Source organism: Fringilla coelebs, assembly GCF_963513975.1.
Source record: "Fringilla coelebs genome assembly, chromosome: 12".
NCBI lineage: Eukaryota > Metazoa > Chordata > Aves > Passeriformes > Fringillidae > Fringilla > Fringilla coelebs.
The window spans coordinates 4,874,518-4,887,160 of NC_140038.1; the positions used below are offsets into that span (position 1 = coordinate 4,874,518).

General features: G+C 52.8%; 1 protein-coding gene across 2 annotated transcripts; it reads left to right on the plus strand.

Annotated features, from left to right (window-relative positions):
- Positions 1–1,890: 1,890 nt before the first annotated feature.
- On the plus strand, positions 1,891–11,433 carry HEXA (hexosaminidase subunit alpha). Of its 2 annotated transcripts, XM_084213648.1 has the most exons (14): positions 1,891–2,163; positions 4,930–5,028; positions 5,327–5,392; positions 5,548–5,594; positions 5,920–6,030; positions 6,512–6,613; positions 6,702–6,834; positions 7,473–7,653; positions 7,969–8,055; positions 8,385–8,457; positions 8,868–9,048; positions 9,139–9,229; positions 9,627–9,731; positions 10,206–11,433. In XM_084213648.1, the coding sequence occupies exons 1-14, from the start codon at positions 1,899–1,901 to the stop codon at positions 10,267–10,269; spliced, it is 1,605 nt and encodes a 534-aa protein (XP_084069774.1). In that variant the 5' UTR covers positions 1,891–1,898; the 3' UTR covers positions 10,270–11,433. The 2 variants fall into 2 exon arrangements, with proteins under 2 accessions (XP_084069774.1, XP_084069775.1); XM_084213649.1 differs by lacking the exons at positions 9,627–9,731; positions 10,206–11,433 and adding an exon at positions 9,366–9,609.
- The last annotated feature ends 1,210 nt before the right edge of the window (positions 11,434–12,643 follow it).

The following is a 12,643-nucleotide window of genomic DNA, read 5'->3' on the forward strand; positions in this document are numbered from 1 at the left end:
TATGAATGTACCTGCTTCTAGGTGTTCCTAGACTGATGTTGGACTTCACTTGGTGCCTTTAATTCTCTGGGTGATACCTGGGCTGTTGGTCCAGCCCTGTGCTCTGTTAGCCTGGCTGTGGAGGTACACTCACCTGGTAAGGCTGTGCCTGTCCTTGGCTCCTGGCTCACCTTCCCATTAGGTGGACTTTGCCATTTTACACAGCTGGAAAAGAAAGATGCAGTGCTGTGTAGGTGTTGAGCTCATGGCAACACCATTTGGCTTTCTTTGAGCCCCTTCCTAATGGAGGTCAGATTCTCTATTTCTTGGTGACCCTTAGTCCCCTCCCTATGGAGGGGGAGCTCCCCAGGAGCCCCATATAAATTTTCACTAACCTCATTAAATTCCCACAATCCCATTTAGACCCAAACCTGGCTGTGATCTCCTCCTGGTGCCTCATCTCCCCACAACTTTTTCACCTCCACATCACCCCCAAGAACTTCACTGGAACGTCACAGCCTCCTTCAACACTGGAGAGCACCTCCCTCCATCTCTCCCCAGCCCCACTGAAACCCTCCCATGTCTTCCCAGTTCTTTTTCTTTCCCCATTGCTCCCCAGCTTTGTGCTGGTGCTATTCTAACCTTTGACAACAACTTTCTTGTGGTTTCTTTCTACAAAAAGCTTTTTTCCTGTGGATCCTGTTCTCTCTACACTGCTCCCATGAGGGACAATCCCTTACATTCCCCACCAGGCCTTTTCATAGTTATGTGCTGCTCTCACAGAATGGCTTTTCCTCTTGTGTGATGGGGCCATCTCCTTTGTCACACTTTCTCCTGTGCCATTTGTTTAATTTCCTGCTTGCTCCCATGCCTCTGGCTTGTCTCCCAGCACGCCTGACACCTTGGAGTTTTCTGGGACAACAGGTTTTTAATAATTTGATGGAGTGGGTTCCCTTGTAGGTTTGTGCTGGCAATTAGATGGGTAAGTCCTGGGCTTAAGGCCCTTATTTGAGTTGGGGATTGCTAAGGAAAGCAGAGCTGGAGGGAGGAAGCAAAATTAAATAGAGTTCATCTGAGGTTAAGGTTTTCCTTGGAAAAGCCAAGCACTGCATGGAAAGCATCTCTGCACCACTTCATTGTGAGGACCCACCATGGGATAAAGCCCCTTTTATTTGTACAACCCAATCAATATTTCACTGGCCACATATAAAATATCCTTGGAAACCTGTGCAAAGGATGATTTATATATTGCTCATAAAAATACACAGCACCAAGAGAAGATGCTTTAACCCAAGGTGCATCCAAAGCATGGGCAAGGGATGCTGGTTTTAAACTGAGAGAGAGTCTAGTTAGGTTACATACAAGGAAGAATTTATTTACAGTGAGGGTGGTGAGGCCCTGGCAGAGGTTGCCCAGAAAAGCTGTAGCTGCCCCATCCCTGGAAGTGTCCAAGGCCAGGTTGGACACAGGGCTTGGAGCAAGGTGGTATAGAGGAAGATGTACCTGCTCATGGCAGGGGGTGGAATTAAATGGTCTTTAAGATCCCTTCCAGCCCAAAACACTACATGATTCCACGAAAGCAGCACGAGTGAAATATGTGATTTAGACCATCAATCTCCTCAAACCACGAGGCGGGCTGCTGAGGCTCCCTGACGGCAGAAATCATGGCGGGGGGCGGGGGGGGGGGGGGGCGCTGTAAAGCCTGAAGGCTGGGACAGAAATTATTTTCGGTGGGGAGCTGCAGGGGTTTCCGTACTTTATTAGAAGACAACGAGGAGGGAAGGGCGGACTTCTGGGGGAGGCCGTGGGGCGAGGGGACAGCGGAGGGGAGGCCGTGAGGGCGGGCCCGAGCTGCCATTTCGCGGCCGCCCGGCCCCCCGCTGTCGGGCGGTGCCGCCTCCCTCAGGCTCGGGCGCGACATGGCGGCGGCGCGGGCGCTGCAGCTGTCGCTGCTCCGGCTGCTGCTGCTCCCGCCGCTGCTGCTGGCGCTGCTGCCGGGCCCGGCGGGGGCCGTGTGGCCGCAGCCCCAGGCCCAGAGCTTCCCGCCCGGCGGCGGCCGCTGCCCGGTGCTGGCCCGCCGGTTCCGCTTCGCCGTGGCGGATGGCTCGGCCGTGGGGCCGGGCTGCGCCGTGCTGGACGCCGCCTTCCAGCGGTACTGGCCGCTGATCTTCGGCCGTCCCACCGGTGAGGGCCGCGGCGGGCGCTGACCCTTCCTCCGTGGCTTTGAGCTTAACAGCCCCCCACACCCTCGCTATTTTTGGGGTCAGACCGCGGGGTTTGGTGGCCGTCTGCCTCCCCTCAGTTGTGCGGCGGCCGGTGGGGTGGGAGCTGTGGCTTGGATGGAGTCTGGTGGCAAGGGCAGCGATGGGTTGGGATTTGGAGAGCAATGCCTACGGCACGTGTGGAAGAAATCTAATGGAGTTTGGCACAGCACTAGTTGTCCTTCTGCCAGGATTTAGGCTCTTGCTATCAAGTGTTTTCTAGATCTCATTTTTTGCTTCCTCCAGGTAGTGTTAATCTATCCATTGCTTCATTTCATTTCCTTCTATTTGGCTGCAGGGAGAGCTGCTCCCAGTCTTGCAGCCATTCCTGCTTCAGGGTTACTGCTAAGTCTTGGCTGTTCTCATTTGTAGCAGCTCTGGGTGTCCTGTGTGAGGTCTCACCTTGAGGAAAGACTTGCTGCTTTGTGTGTGTTCTTCCAAGTACATACTTGTGCCGCGGGACACCTCTGCCAAAGTGGAGCTGCTAAAAGTCCTGAGGCAGGCATGGCTTTTCTGCCAGGGAGGGATTAACTCCCGGATTAATCCTGAAATTGTAGGGTAAAATGAGGAAAGGCAAAGGCTTTGAGAGTCTGGATTTACTGTGGGACAGGCTCTAAAGGTGTCTTGAACCTGGACTTCTTCATGACAGCACCCATTGCTTGCCTGGGATGAGCTGCAGGAAATCTCTTGGCTGTAGAGCTGACGTGGCAGGGACGCTCAGTAGCTGCGTGGGTCTGCTGCAGCCTGAAGTGCTATATCCAGGGAGTATGAAGCACTTCATTCATCAAAAAGAGCTAGTAACTCTGCTCCCGAGTGTTTTAAATGTCAGTGTGAACTCTGTCGCTGCTGATCAAAGCAGAGAAGGGTGGCAGCGTTGGAAGCTGCTTGGCTTTGTCTTGAGTACATCATACTTTGAAAAAAGCAGGTTTGAAACAGAGAACCCTTTGGCTTATTTTATTTCTTCAACTCTTGTGAGTAGAAGTAGAAATAAATTTTGATTTGAGAGCCAAAACGACTCCTCTTGGTTCTCTTTTGCTGCTAGGAACTAAAAACAGCTGATCTAATTATTCACGCTCTCCTGTTCCACTCAGAGGGGAAATGTGACCATCAAATCACTTGGAGCAACACTGCGATCACAAGATCCAGCTCACACTCATCACTTTCCATATGCCCTGCTTTATGATGCTCCAACTACACAAATTATTTTAAGGCCTTTTTTCTCCTCTTTTCTTTTTTTTTTTTTTGGTCTTTTTTTTCCGCATGGGTGGTTAGTAAGAGCAGGCAGTGGAAACCCTGGATGAAAGGAAATAATTTGTATTAATAGAGGAAATAAATGGCAGAAACCATTTTCTGGCGGTGCTGCCTTGCAGGTGTGGTGGCAGTGGTGTCTGTCTGCACCTTTGGCTTAGGAGGCTGTGTTTGGGTTGGGAAGCACCTCACCCAGCAGATTCAAACGTGGTGTGTGATGGTGGGACCAATTCTGTCGAGGCTCCTCAGCAGAATGAGTGCTCCCAGGCCTGAGAGCGGCTGTTCCCGGTGAACTGCTGCCTTCCTGAGCGGAGGGAGCAGGTCTTGCTGTGCTGCTTGCACATCTGTGAGGTTGCCTTGGCTACCAGCTTGTCTGCAACCGACAGGAAAGCTCAAAACAGGGCTGGCTTCAAGCTGTTTTCCTTCTCTCCGCAGAGGTTTCGTCATCCCTTCATGGAGAAATCAGGATTTCTGTGAGCGCCTGTGAGCTGTGGAGCAGGGGCTCTCTGCATTTCTCTGAAATGCTAGCAGTGCCACAGTCTCTCTGGAAACTTCTTGGTGTTCTTGGCTCATTCAAAGCCAAGCTCTTTATTTTCAGTGACCACGCTGAGCATTGGCTGTTCCTGGGGATGCAGTGGGGGTGTAGGTATGGACCTTGGCTGGGTTGAGCAGGGTCCCACCCTGCTGCCCCATGCTCCTCCTGGAAACTGACTGCTCTAAGTCCATTGCACCTCAACAAAGGTTGAGTATCCATTTGGAATGGGGGAGTGACTCAAGTGGGAATTCAGGCTTCTGCATCCTTGGGAATGCTCTTCAGTTAAGGAAGTGTGCCCAGAGCTCCTACTTGAGGTCTAAATGTGACTGGGTTCATTTCCCTGGCTCCTACACCTGGGACCTGCTCTGCCGTTGGGAGCTTTTCTGAGCTGGGTGAGACCTTTTGATTGCCTCTCACTCTGCCCAGTTTAGCAGATTCATTCTCCACCCTTTTTTAAAAGGTTTTCTTTGCCCTTTTCCAAGAAGTTTGGGTAGAGCAGAGCTCTTGGGCTTGTACTTTTTTGCAGTGCTGGGAGATCTTGGAAGCAAGAAGCTCTTCACCTTCCTGGAGAAGCTTTCACTAGTCATGGCTGTAGCATAAGAGCCAGGGCTGGTGTCCAGGAAGCCTCAGGGGCTGGTGCTAGTCCGTATTCTGACGTTCTCCTCTCTTGTCTGCTGCTTTAATCTTCCTTGTGCGCTTCCTCACAGGCTGGGATCAACTCATATTCTCCTGGTTGGCTGTGTTGAAATTAACCCCTGCTGAACACCTTGGTGTCTGTTTTGGGGTGCAGGAAGGGGTGGCTGTTTCTGCCTCCATCCCTAGCTGGGCTGGGAGGATGGTGGTGGGCTTGGAAGCAGGGAAAAGAGCTGGGATGGGGTTGATGTGCATGGTCTGTTTCCTTTGCAGAGAATGAGCCATCCTGGGAAACACCCTGCACCAAGCTTCTTGTCCATGTTTCCACTCCAGGCTGCGATGGGTTTCCCAGCCTGGACTCCAATGAGAGCTGTAAGTGTCAGGGTTGGGAGTGAGAGGGATCGTGGCTGCTTCTGTGCCTGTCACTGGGAAGTAGCGCTGTGCAGTTACCCTTGGATTTGGGGAGGGCACCCAATCCCTGCTCTTGAGACACTGGGGCAGGGCAGGAGGGACATACCTGAGGGTGCTGATAAAGCAGTGGAGAGAGGATTAAAACAGCAAGAGAGAATCAAAATTCAGTTCTCTGGAGTCCCAGGGTGCAGTTCTGTACCTAAGCCCTGCCCAGTGCTGTTGTGGCAGGGTGGGACAACCCCCTGATGCTGTTTTTCAGATAAGCTGTCTGTCTCCAAAGGCTCCATGCTGCTCTCAGCAGAGACCATCTGGGGAGCTCTCCGAGGTGAGCTGCACTTCCCACAGGGCATTCCCACTCTCCCTGCCTCGGGCCTGTGGGGATGTCTCGTGGTGCCTCTCTCTTTCCATAGACTTTGTTAATTGAGCTCTGCTCCTTCGGGGGTGTCTGTGCTGAGAAAGGGGCTGTGTGTTTTCCTGCAGGCCTGGAAACATTCAGCCAGCTTGTTGGGAGAGATGAGAATGGCACGGTGAGTCCTGGCCTCATCCCCTGGGTGCAGGCAGCTCTCCATATTGCCCCAGCCTCCACGGGGCAGGCTGAGGGTTGCTGGGATGCTTGGGATGAGTGGGCACAGCTTTGCCAAGGGCCAAATGAAAATTCATGGATCCAGCCAGATCTCTGCCTTCTGAATGGGTAAAGAAGTGCTGCAGCTCTTTCTGGACACTTTGCACTCTGGGCAGTGAGGGCCCCTCTGTCCTGCCAACCCTGGAGACAATGGTGATCCTCAGTGTCTCTTGCTAATGGCCATTTGTCCAACATCCTGCTCACATCTTCCTTGTGTCTTCTGTGTGCAGTACTACATCAATGAGACAGAAATCGTGGACTTTCCCCGCTTCCCTCACCGGGGGCTGTTGCTGGACACCTCTCGACACTACCTGCCTCTGAAAGCTATCCTGGAAACTCTGGTAGGGCATCTGTGCTGCGAGATGGGATGATTTAATTGGGTGTCCCTTCCCCTGTGACAACTGAGCTCCCTTGTTTGGGTGATTTCTCAGCTGCTTTTGTTAAAAAGAAAACTCTGAGATATTTTGGATTCCTGCAGTCCAGGTTACTCTTCAAGGCTGAGTTGTTTCTAAGGCAAGGGAAAACACTGGCAGAGGTGGGTGGTGCTTCTGTCCTCATCCCAAGCAGCATTAAACTTCAGATCTCCACCAGTGGCTCAGTTACAGTGAGAACAGGGATTTTACTGAGCAGAAGTAATCCTGGTCCTGTGCAGCTTTTTGTGTTCAGAGAGAGGTTTCTGAATCCCTCTTGGATCCTGGGGAGCATTTAGGGACTCTGCCTTGTCCTTCTAGAGCTAGAGGACCTTGTCCTCTATCTGTGGCAAGCTGGATGACCTTTCAGAGGGGATGGGACATGTTCATCTTTGTCCCTGTTCCTTCCCAGGACGTCATGGCTTACAACAAATTCAATGTCTTTCACTGGCACATTGTGGACGACCCATCTTTCCCCTATGAGAGTTCCACATTCCCAGAGCTCAGCAAGCAGGTAATGATCGCCATGTAAAGGCCAGCTCAGGTGAGCAGATCCCTGCCTCTGCTCCTCAGCAAGGCACTGAGCTTTCCTGTGTGCCCAGGGAGCCTTCAATGCCATGACCCACGTGTACACAGCCAGCGACGTGCGCAGTGTGATCGAGTACGCCCGCCTGCGCGGCATCAGAGTCATCGCTGAGTTCGACACCCCTGGCCACACCCTCTCCTGGGGGCCAGGTGAGGAGCACACCCTGCTTGCTGCTGCTCTGAGGAGACTTGGAGTTGTCTCAAGGGCAGGAATGGGTGCTGCAATCTGGACCCTAAAAGCTGGGTGTGGGCAGCAGTGTCCCACAGGGTGGCTTTGACAAGGAGCAAAGTGTTATTTGGGGGATGTGGGACCCACTGGTCCAACTTCTAGAGCAAAATCCAAAGGGAAACATTTCCATCTTTTCTTAGGTCCAAACTGGGGGATTTTTTGGTGGGAGCATCTGCTCTGTCAAAACTAACATCATGGCTTACTGCAAGGATCTTGTGTTTAACTGAGGGTACAGCTGGCCAAGCTTCCTTTCTCTGCTCAGCTGTGTCCCAGTCCTGACACACTGCTATCTACTCCAGGGACTGTGTCTCCTCTTCTATGTCTAGAAGTGCAAGATGCTCCAGGAAAAAACATTCCATTGTTTTTTTCTCTCCTTTCCCTGCCTCCAAATGCCAAGGCCCATGTTAAAATTCTCCGTGTGTGTGGACACAACTGGAACTGTGGCTGTCCCTTCTTCCCTGTCCCCTGACAGGCCCTGAGTTGTGCTAAGGGGCATTGTAGAGGATGACATGGTCACACTTTGCCCCTTCCTCACCATCCTGCATTTTGTTATCATCAGGTGCTCCAGGCCTCCTGACTCCCTGCTATATAGGCAAGGCTCCTTCTGGAGTCTATGGGCCCATCAACCCCACTGTTAACAGCACCTACCAGTTTGTGACCAGTTTGTTCCAAGAGGTCAGCACTGTGTTCCCAGACTTCTTTCTCCACCTTGGTGGTGATGAGGTAGATTTCACGTGCTGGTGAGTTTGAGATCAGTCTGGATGGGGGCTGGGGGTAAGTATTTGGGATTGGAGTCCCAGCCTGTGGCTTCTTGGTCATGAGCTTTGGTGTTCTGCTCTCCCAGGCCAGGGATGGTGGTGGTGCTTGGGATTTTTGGGATTTCTGTGCTCATGGTGATGCTGAATGTAGGGAGCTGCTGATGCTGGTGCTTGTCCAGCCACAGCTCTGGAATACCTGGGCAAGCCTTGGACTGATGTGGGAGGGACTTGATGATGCCTTGACCTTACTGCAGAGCTCAGGTTGCAATGGTTTTATTTCTTCTCTTTGTTGCACAGGCAATCCAATCCAGAAATCCGTGCTTTCATGGCTAAGACAGGCCTTGGTGAAGATTACAAAAAATTAGAGTCTTTCTACATCCAGAGGTAAGGACAGGGCATCCAGGGGATGCTGCTGCACTGTGTGACCAGCTTCTGTGTTGAGGACACCAGATGTCCTTTCCAGGAGCTTCCCTGTTGGTCATGTCTCCCTGACCCCAAAAGGGAACATTTTAGTGGGAGATTGACCACAAAAAAGCCTGGGCTGAGGAGAAAGAAGCCCCATAAGGGACTGTGCTCTCTCCCTTCTCCTTCAGATGCTCCTCCACATCCTTCTGAGGGTGTTGGGAATATCTGTGCTGCTCCTTAGGCTGTATGTAACCACCAAAGAGGGAGTCAGTGAGATCACCCAAAACTTGGTACTTTTCCCACTCCAGGCTTCTGGACATCGTCTCTTCCCTTGGCAAAGGTTATATTGTGTGGCAGGAGGTGTTTGACAACGACGTGAAGGTAAGAGCTGCCTGTGCTGGGGTGAAGAGTGCCAGCACCCCACCTGACACACTGGTGTGCTCTGGGGGGGCCTTGCTGGGGCTGATGGGTGTTACTCTGTAATGGGACTGTGGTTGATCTCAAGATGGTGCTGCCAGTGAGCTGCCTGTGTCATGGCTTTGTCACACTGCTGCCAATGCTCTGCTCCCTCTAGGATGCAGGTTTTAACCCTGCCCAGGACACTCTGCAAATGGCTTTATCTCTCTGTTGTTCCTGCAAACCAGATGGGAAGTAGCTCAAAAATCAAGCCCAAGTCTGCTTCAGCTTCCTTTTGGGGGTGTGGAGTGGTCAGGGCACTCTGCTCAGGGGAGCAGGTGATGCTTCTGTCACTGCACTGATCCCCATGCCCCGTGTTCACCTGTGCTCCTCAGCTGAGACCTGACACCATCATCCACGTGTGGAAGGAGAACAACATGCAGTACCTGAAGGAGATGGCCAATGTCACCAAGGCTGGCTACCAGGCTCTGCTCTCTGCACCCTGGTACCTCAACCGCATCTCCTACGGGCAGGACTGGATAGAAGCCTATAAGGTGGAGCCCTTGCACTTTGAAGGTGTGTCCCTTGCGTCCCCTTTCGGCATGGCAGCTGGCTTGGCACTCAGATGTAGTGCCAGAACTGGCTGTTTTGCTGTCCCCTCCACAGGCAGCCCTGAGCAGAAGGCCCTGGTGATTGGTGGTGAGGCCTGCATGTGGGGTGAATACGTGGATGTCACCAACCTGACCCCCAGGCTCTGGTAAGGGAGGCCACAGGGAGGTCACTTGGGTTATGTGAGGCTGGGCTAGCATCCCTTTTCTTTGCCACTGAGTGTCATGTGCTGAACTCATGGGTTTGGTCTGCACATGGTGCCTGTCCCTCTCCTCCCTGTGCAGGTAACAGCTTCACTGAGGCTGAAATGGGAGTTTGCAAGGCTGTAACAACCTGCTGCTGCAACCAGGTTGTGTTTAGCACCCCTCTGTCCTGTCACCCTGGTCTGCTCCTGATGGGCACGTGTCCAGGAACAGATCTTGGGATACTCTGAAGCCTTTGTGTGTGGAAGGACGCTGGTTAGAAAAGTGCTTGGGAGTTCAGGGCTTCATGTAAGAATCTCTTGAGCTCCTCCCTGTCCTGACTGCCTGTCCCTTGTCTTCAAGGCCGAGAGGTGGGGCCGTAGCTGAAAGACTCTGGAGCAATGAGACTGTCAGGAGCGTGCAAGACGCATACGCCCGGCTGGCGGAGTTCCGCTGCACACTGCTTGGGTAACCTGGGGCAACTGCCCTTGTACTGCTGCTCTGGACTCAACCCTGGGAGGGCAGGAGGGAGAAGGGCTTGCCCTGCTGCAAAATGACCCTTGTTCCTCTGGAAAGCCCTGGTTTTTCTGCTGCCTGTGCGTGGGCAGAGCTTGCTTTGTGCAGCACTGGAAGAGCGCTCCTGCTGCTGGCGTAGGCTGGTGGCTCTGGCGAGGAGAGGGCTTTGTGCTGAGGAAGGAGGGGACTTGTCAGCTCTTGCCACTCCTCCTGCAGCACCAGCTTCCCCAGGAAACCTGTCCTCACCCCGTGCTCCCACACATGAGCAAAAAACTGAGTTTATAAGCACAGGATGAGAACCCCTCCCTCCTTGTCACGCTTGAAACGGGGCACCCACAGCCACCCTGTGCCACTGGAAGCCCTCAGACCTGGTGGTGTCTCTGCCTGTGCCCTCTCCCTGATGCCATCCTTCTGTTCTGTTCCCAGGCGTGGTGTCCGGGCACAGCCTCTCTACGTCGGATACTGTGAGCATGAATTTGGCGAGGTTTGAAGGACAGCCCCACTGCCCTTTGTCTCTGTGCATGCAGGAGGAATGTTCCCCCCTCAGAAGGGCAGAGGGACCCCTTGCCACCCCACCTTCTGCTCTGGCTTTATTGTAATGAACATTTCTTTTGCCTCGGCATGCACTCTTTACCTCTTTTTCTATTTTTATTTCTTTAAATCTATAAATAAATGACCCCAAAGAGGAAAAAGATGCCTATTCCTGCTCATCTGGGCTTGGGACACCGTGCAAGGGTTAGCAGGAGATGGGTAGGGCTTGCTCCAGAGATGCTGGTGGAGAGCCATCATCCTGGCAGCTCTGGAGTTTGCAGGGTGCCTGCTCAGCTGGATAAACTGTGCTTAGCCTCTGCTGCTGTCCCAGGGTTTGCTTCTGCAGTCACATTGTGCTGTGGGGTCCCGTCCTTGTCCCTTCTCTCTCCTCTGATGGCCAGGCCTATAAGCCACCACTTCTGCTGCCCTAAACCCTAGTTGCTGCCACCTCCTCTGACTTTTCCTCAGCAGATGACACCCTGGAGCCTCTCTGAGGAGCCCTTGCAAATCTGCTGAGTGGTGCATGGACACTACAAAATCTCTGCTCAGCTCTTCAGGCTGTCACCTCTGCCTGGGATTTGGCCAACTGACCCATCCTCCTCCTGCTCTGTTATTCTCAGGGTGAGGAGCTCAGCTCCAGATCTCCTCCATCCAGACTGGTTGATTTCAATGATGTTTTCCTTGGAGAAGAAACCAGTGGTGCCCCTCTCCCATAGAAGTGGGACAGGTGTGATTGTTGTCCTTCCATGGTTGGGATTGCTGTGCTGGAAATGGCATTCAGCTGAAGGCAGGGAATCTGTCAGGGAGAAATCCTGGCTGGCTGGGACTGTTGTATGTGTGTGTCTTGGTCTTAAGTGAGTGAAATGCGCTGTTATGGCTGGAAACCTTTCATGACTGAACTTTAAATTAAAAATAGTGAATTAACAGTTATTACTGCCTCCTATTTTTACAAGTCAGATTTTTTCTTTTTTCTTTTTTTCTTTTTTTCCCCAGTGTGCTGTAACATGGTACCTTGGTGCTTTTGTCACTGCAGGGACCTGCTGCCAGCAGGGCTGGGGCAAGCAGGACCCTGGCCCTGGGAAGGGTGCTCTGTTCCCAAGAATGTTGCTCTGTTCCCACAGATGATGCTATTCCAGCTCCCTGCCCTCAATCCACCTGCCCTTCTGCCTTTCTGGGCTCCCTTTCCCCCATAACCAGGTGTGAGAGCCCCCAGTACTTGGGATACCCACGGAGGACCTCCCAACATTGCACCTTCCACTTAAACCTGGTATTGTGATCCAGGTTAAACATCACCCACGATCCCATTTCCCAGGCTGTCTGCACCAGCATTTTCCCCAAAGCACCCTCATGGAGGTGGATCAGTGACGTTTCCAGTCTCGGACGGGCCGGGATCCCGGAAGCACCCCGCTCTTCCCGCCGCGGCTTTGCCGGGTGGCCCGTTCCTTCCAGAACATCTATTTTGGTCGTGTAAAACTTGCCGGGGAGCAGGGAACAGGGAACAGGCAGCGTGTGAATCACTCGGGGCCAACGGGTTTAAAAATAAACCCAAGCGGCGGCGAGGAGCAGCCGCCAAGCCCCCGGATTCCGGCAGGATTGTGCTCCACACGTCCCAAACCCACCCGTGGGCACCGGCACCAGCCAGGGGAGTTTATTGGGACACGCTTGCAGTGGCGGGCACCTGTGTGCATGGTGTGTATAAGTGCTTGTAAACACATGTGTGCATCGGGTGTGTGCCTGCAATGTGTAAATACTTGGGGTGTGTTATGTGTGTGCTTGTAAACACATATGCGTTGTGGGCATGGTGTGTGTGAGCTTGACAACACGTGTCTGCTCGTGAGCACGCACTTGCACACACCTGGTTGTGGGTCCTCACATCCCCTCGTGTGCACAGATGCATAAGGGTCGTTGAACACACATGCATTAAGGGCCCTGTGCAGTCACACACATGCGCAAATGCACTCGCTCACACGTGCATGTGGGTCCTTGCACACATGCACTCATGCACAAACTTGCACACACATGCATATAGCTGCTTGCATGCATGTACTTGTGTACGTGCCTGCACACCTGTCCATATGGATCCTTGCAGACTTGCACACATGTGCATGTGTGTCCCTCATGCACATACTTGCGCTCACATGTACACACACACACTTCCACTTATGAGCTAGGGAGTCCTTGTACATAAGTGTATATAGGCCGTTGCATACGTGTGCCTATGGGTCCTTGCAAGCCCATGCATTCCTGTACACACTTGCACACATGTGCATACCTGCACACACATGCAAATACCCCCACACATCATTGCCCAGACTCACACACGCGTGCTGTGC

Bases quoted from the DNA above. Each gene is read 5' to 3' on its own strand.
- HEXA (XM_084213648.1), top strand. From the start codon at position 1,899: ATGGCGGCGGCGCGGGCGCTGCAGCTGTCGCTGCTCCGGCTGCTGCTG. The intron at 2,164-4,929 runs GTGAGGGCCGCG...TTTCCTTTGCAG, and splicing joins GATCTTCGGCCGTCCCACCG to AGAATGAGCCATCCTGGGAA. The intron at 5,595-5,919 runs GTGAGTCCTGGC...TTCTGTGTGCAG, and splicing joins GGAGAGATGAGAATGGCACG to TACTACATCAATGAGACAGA.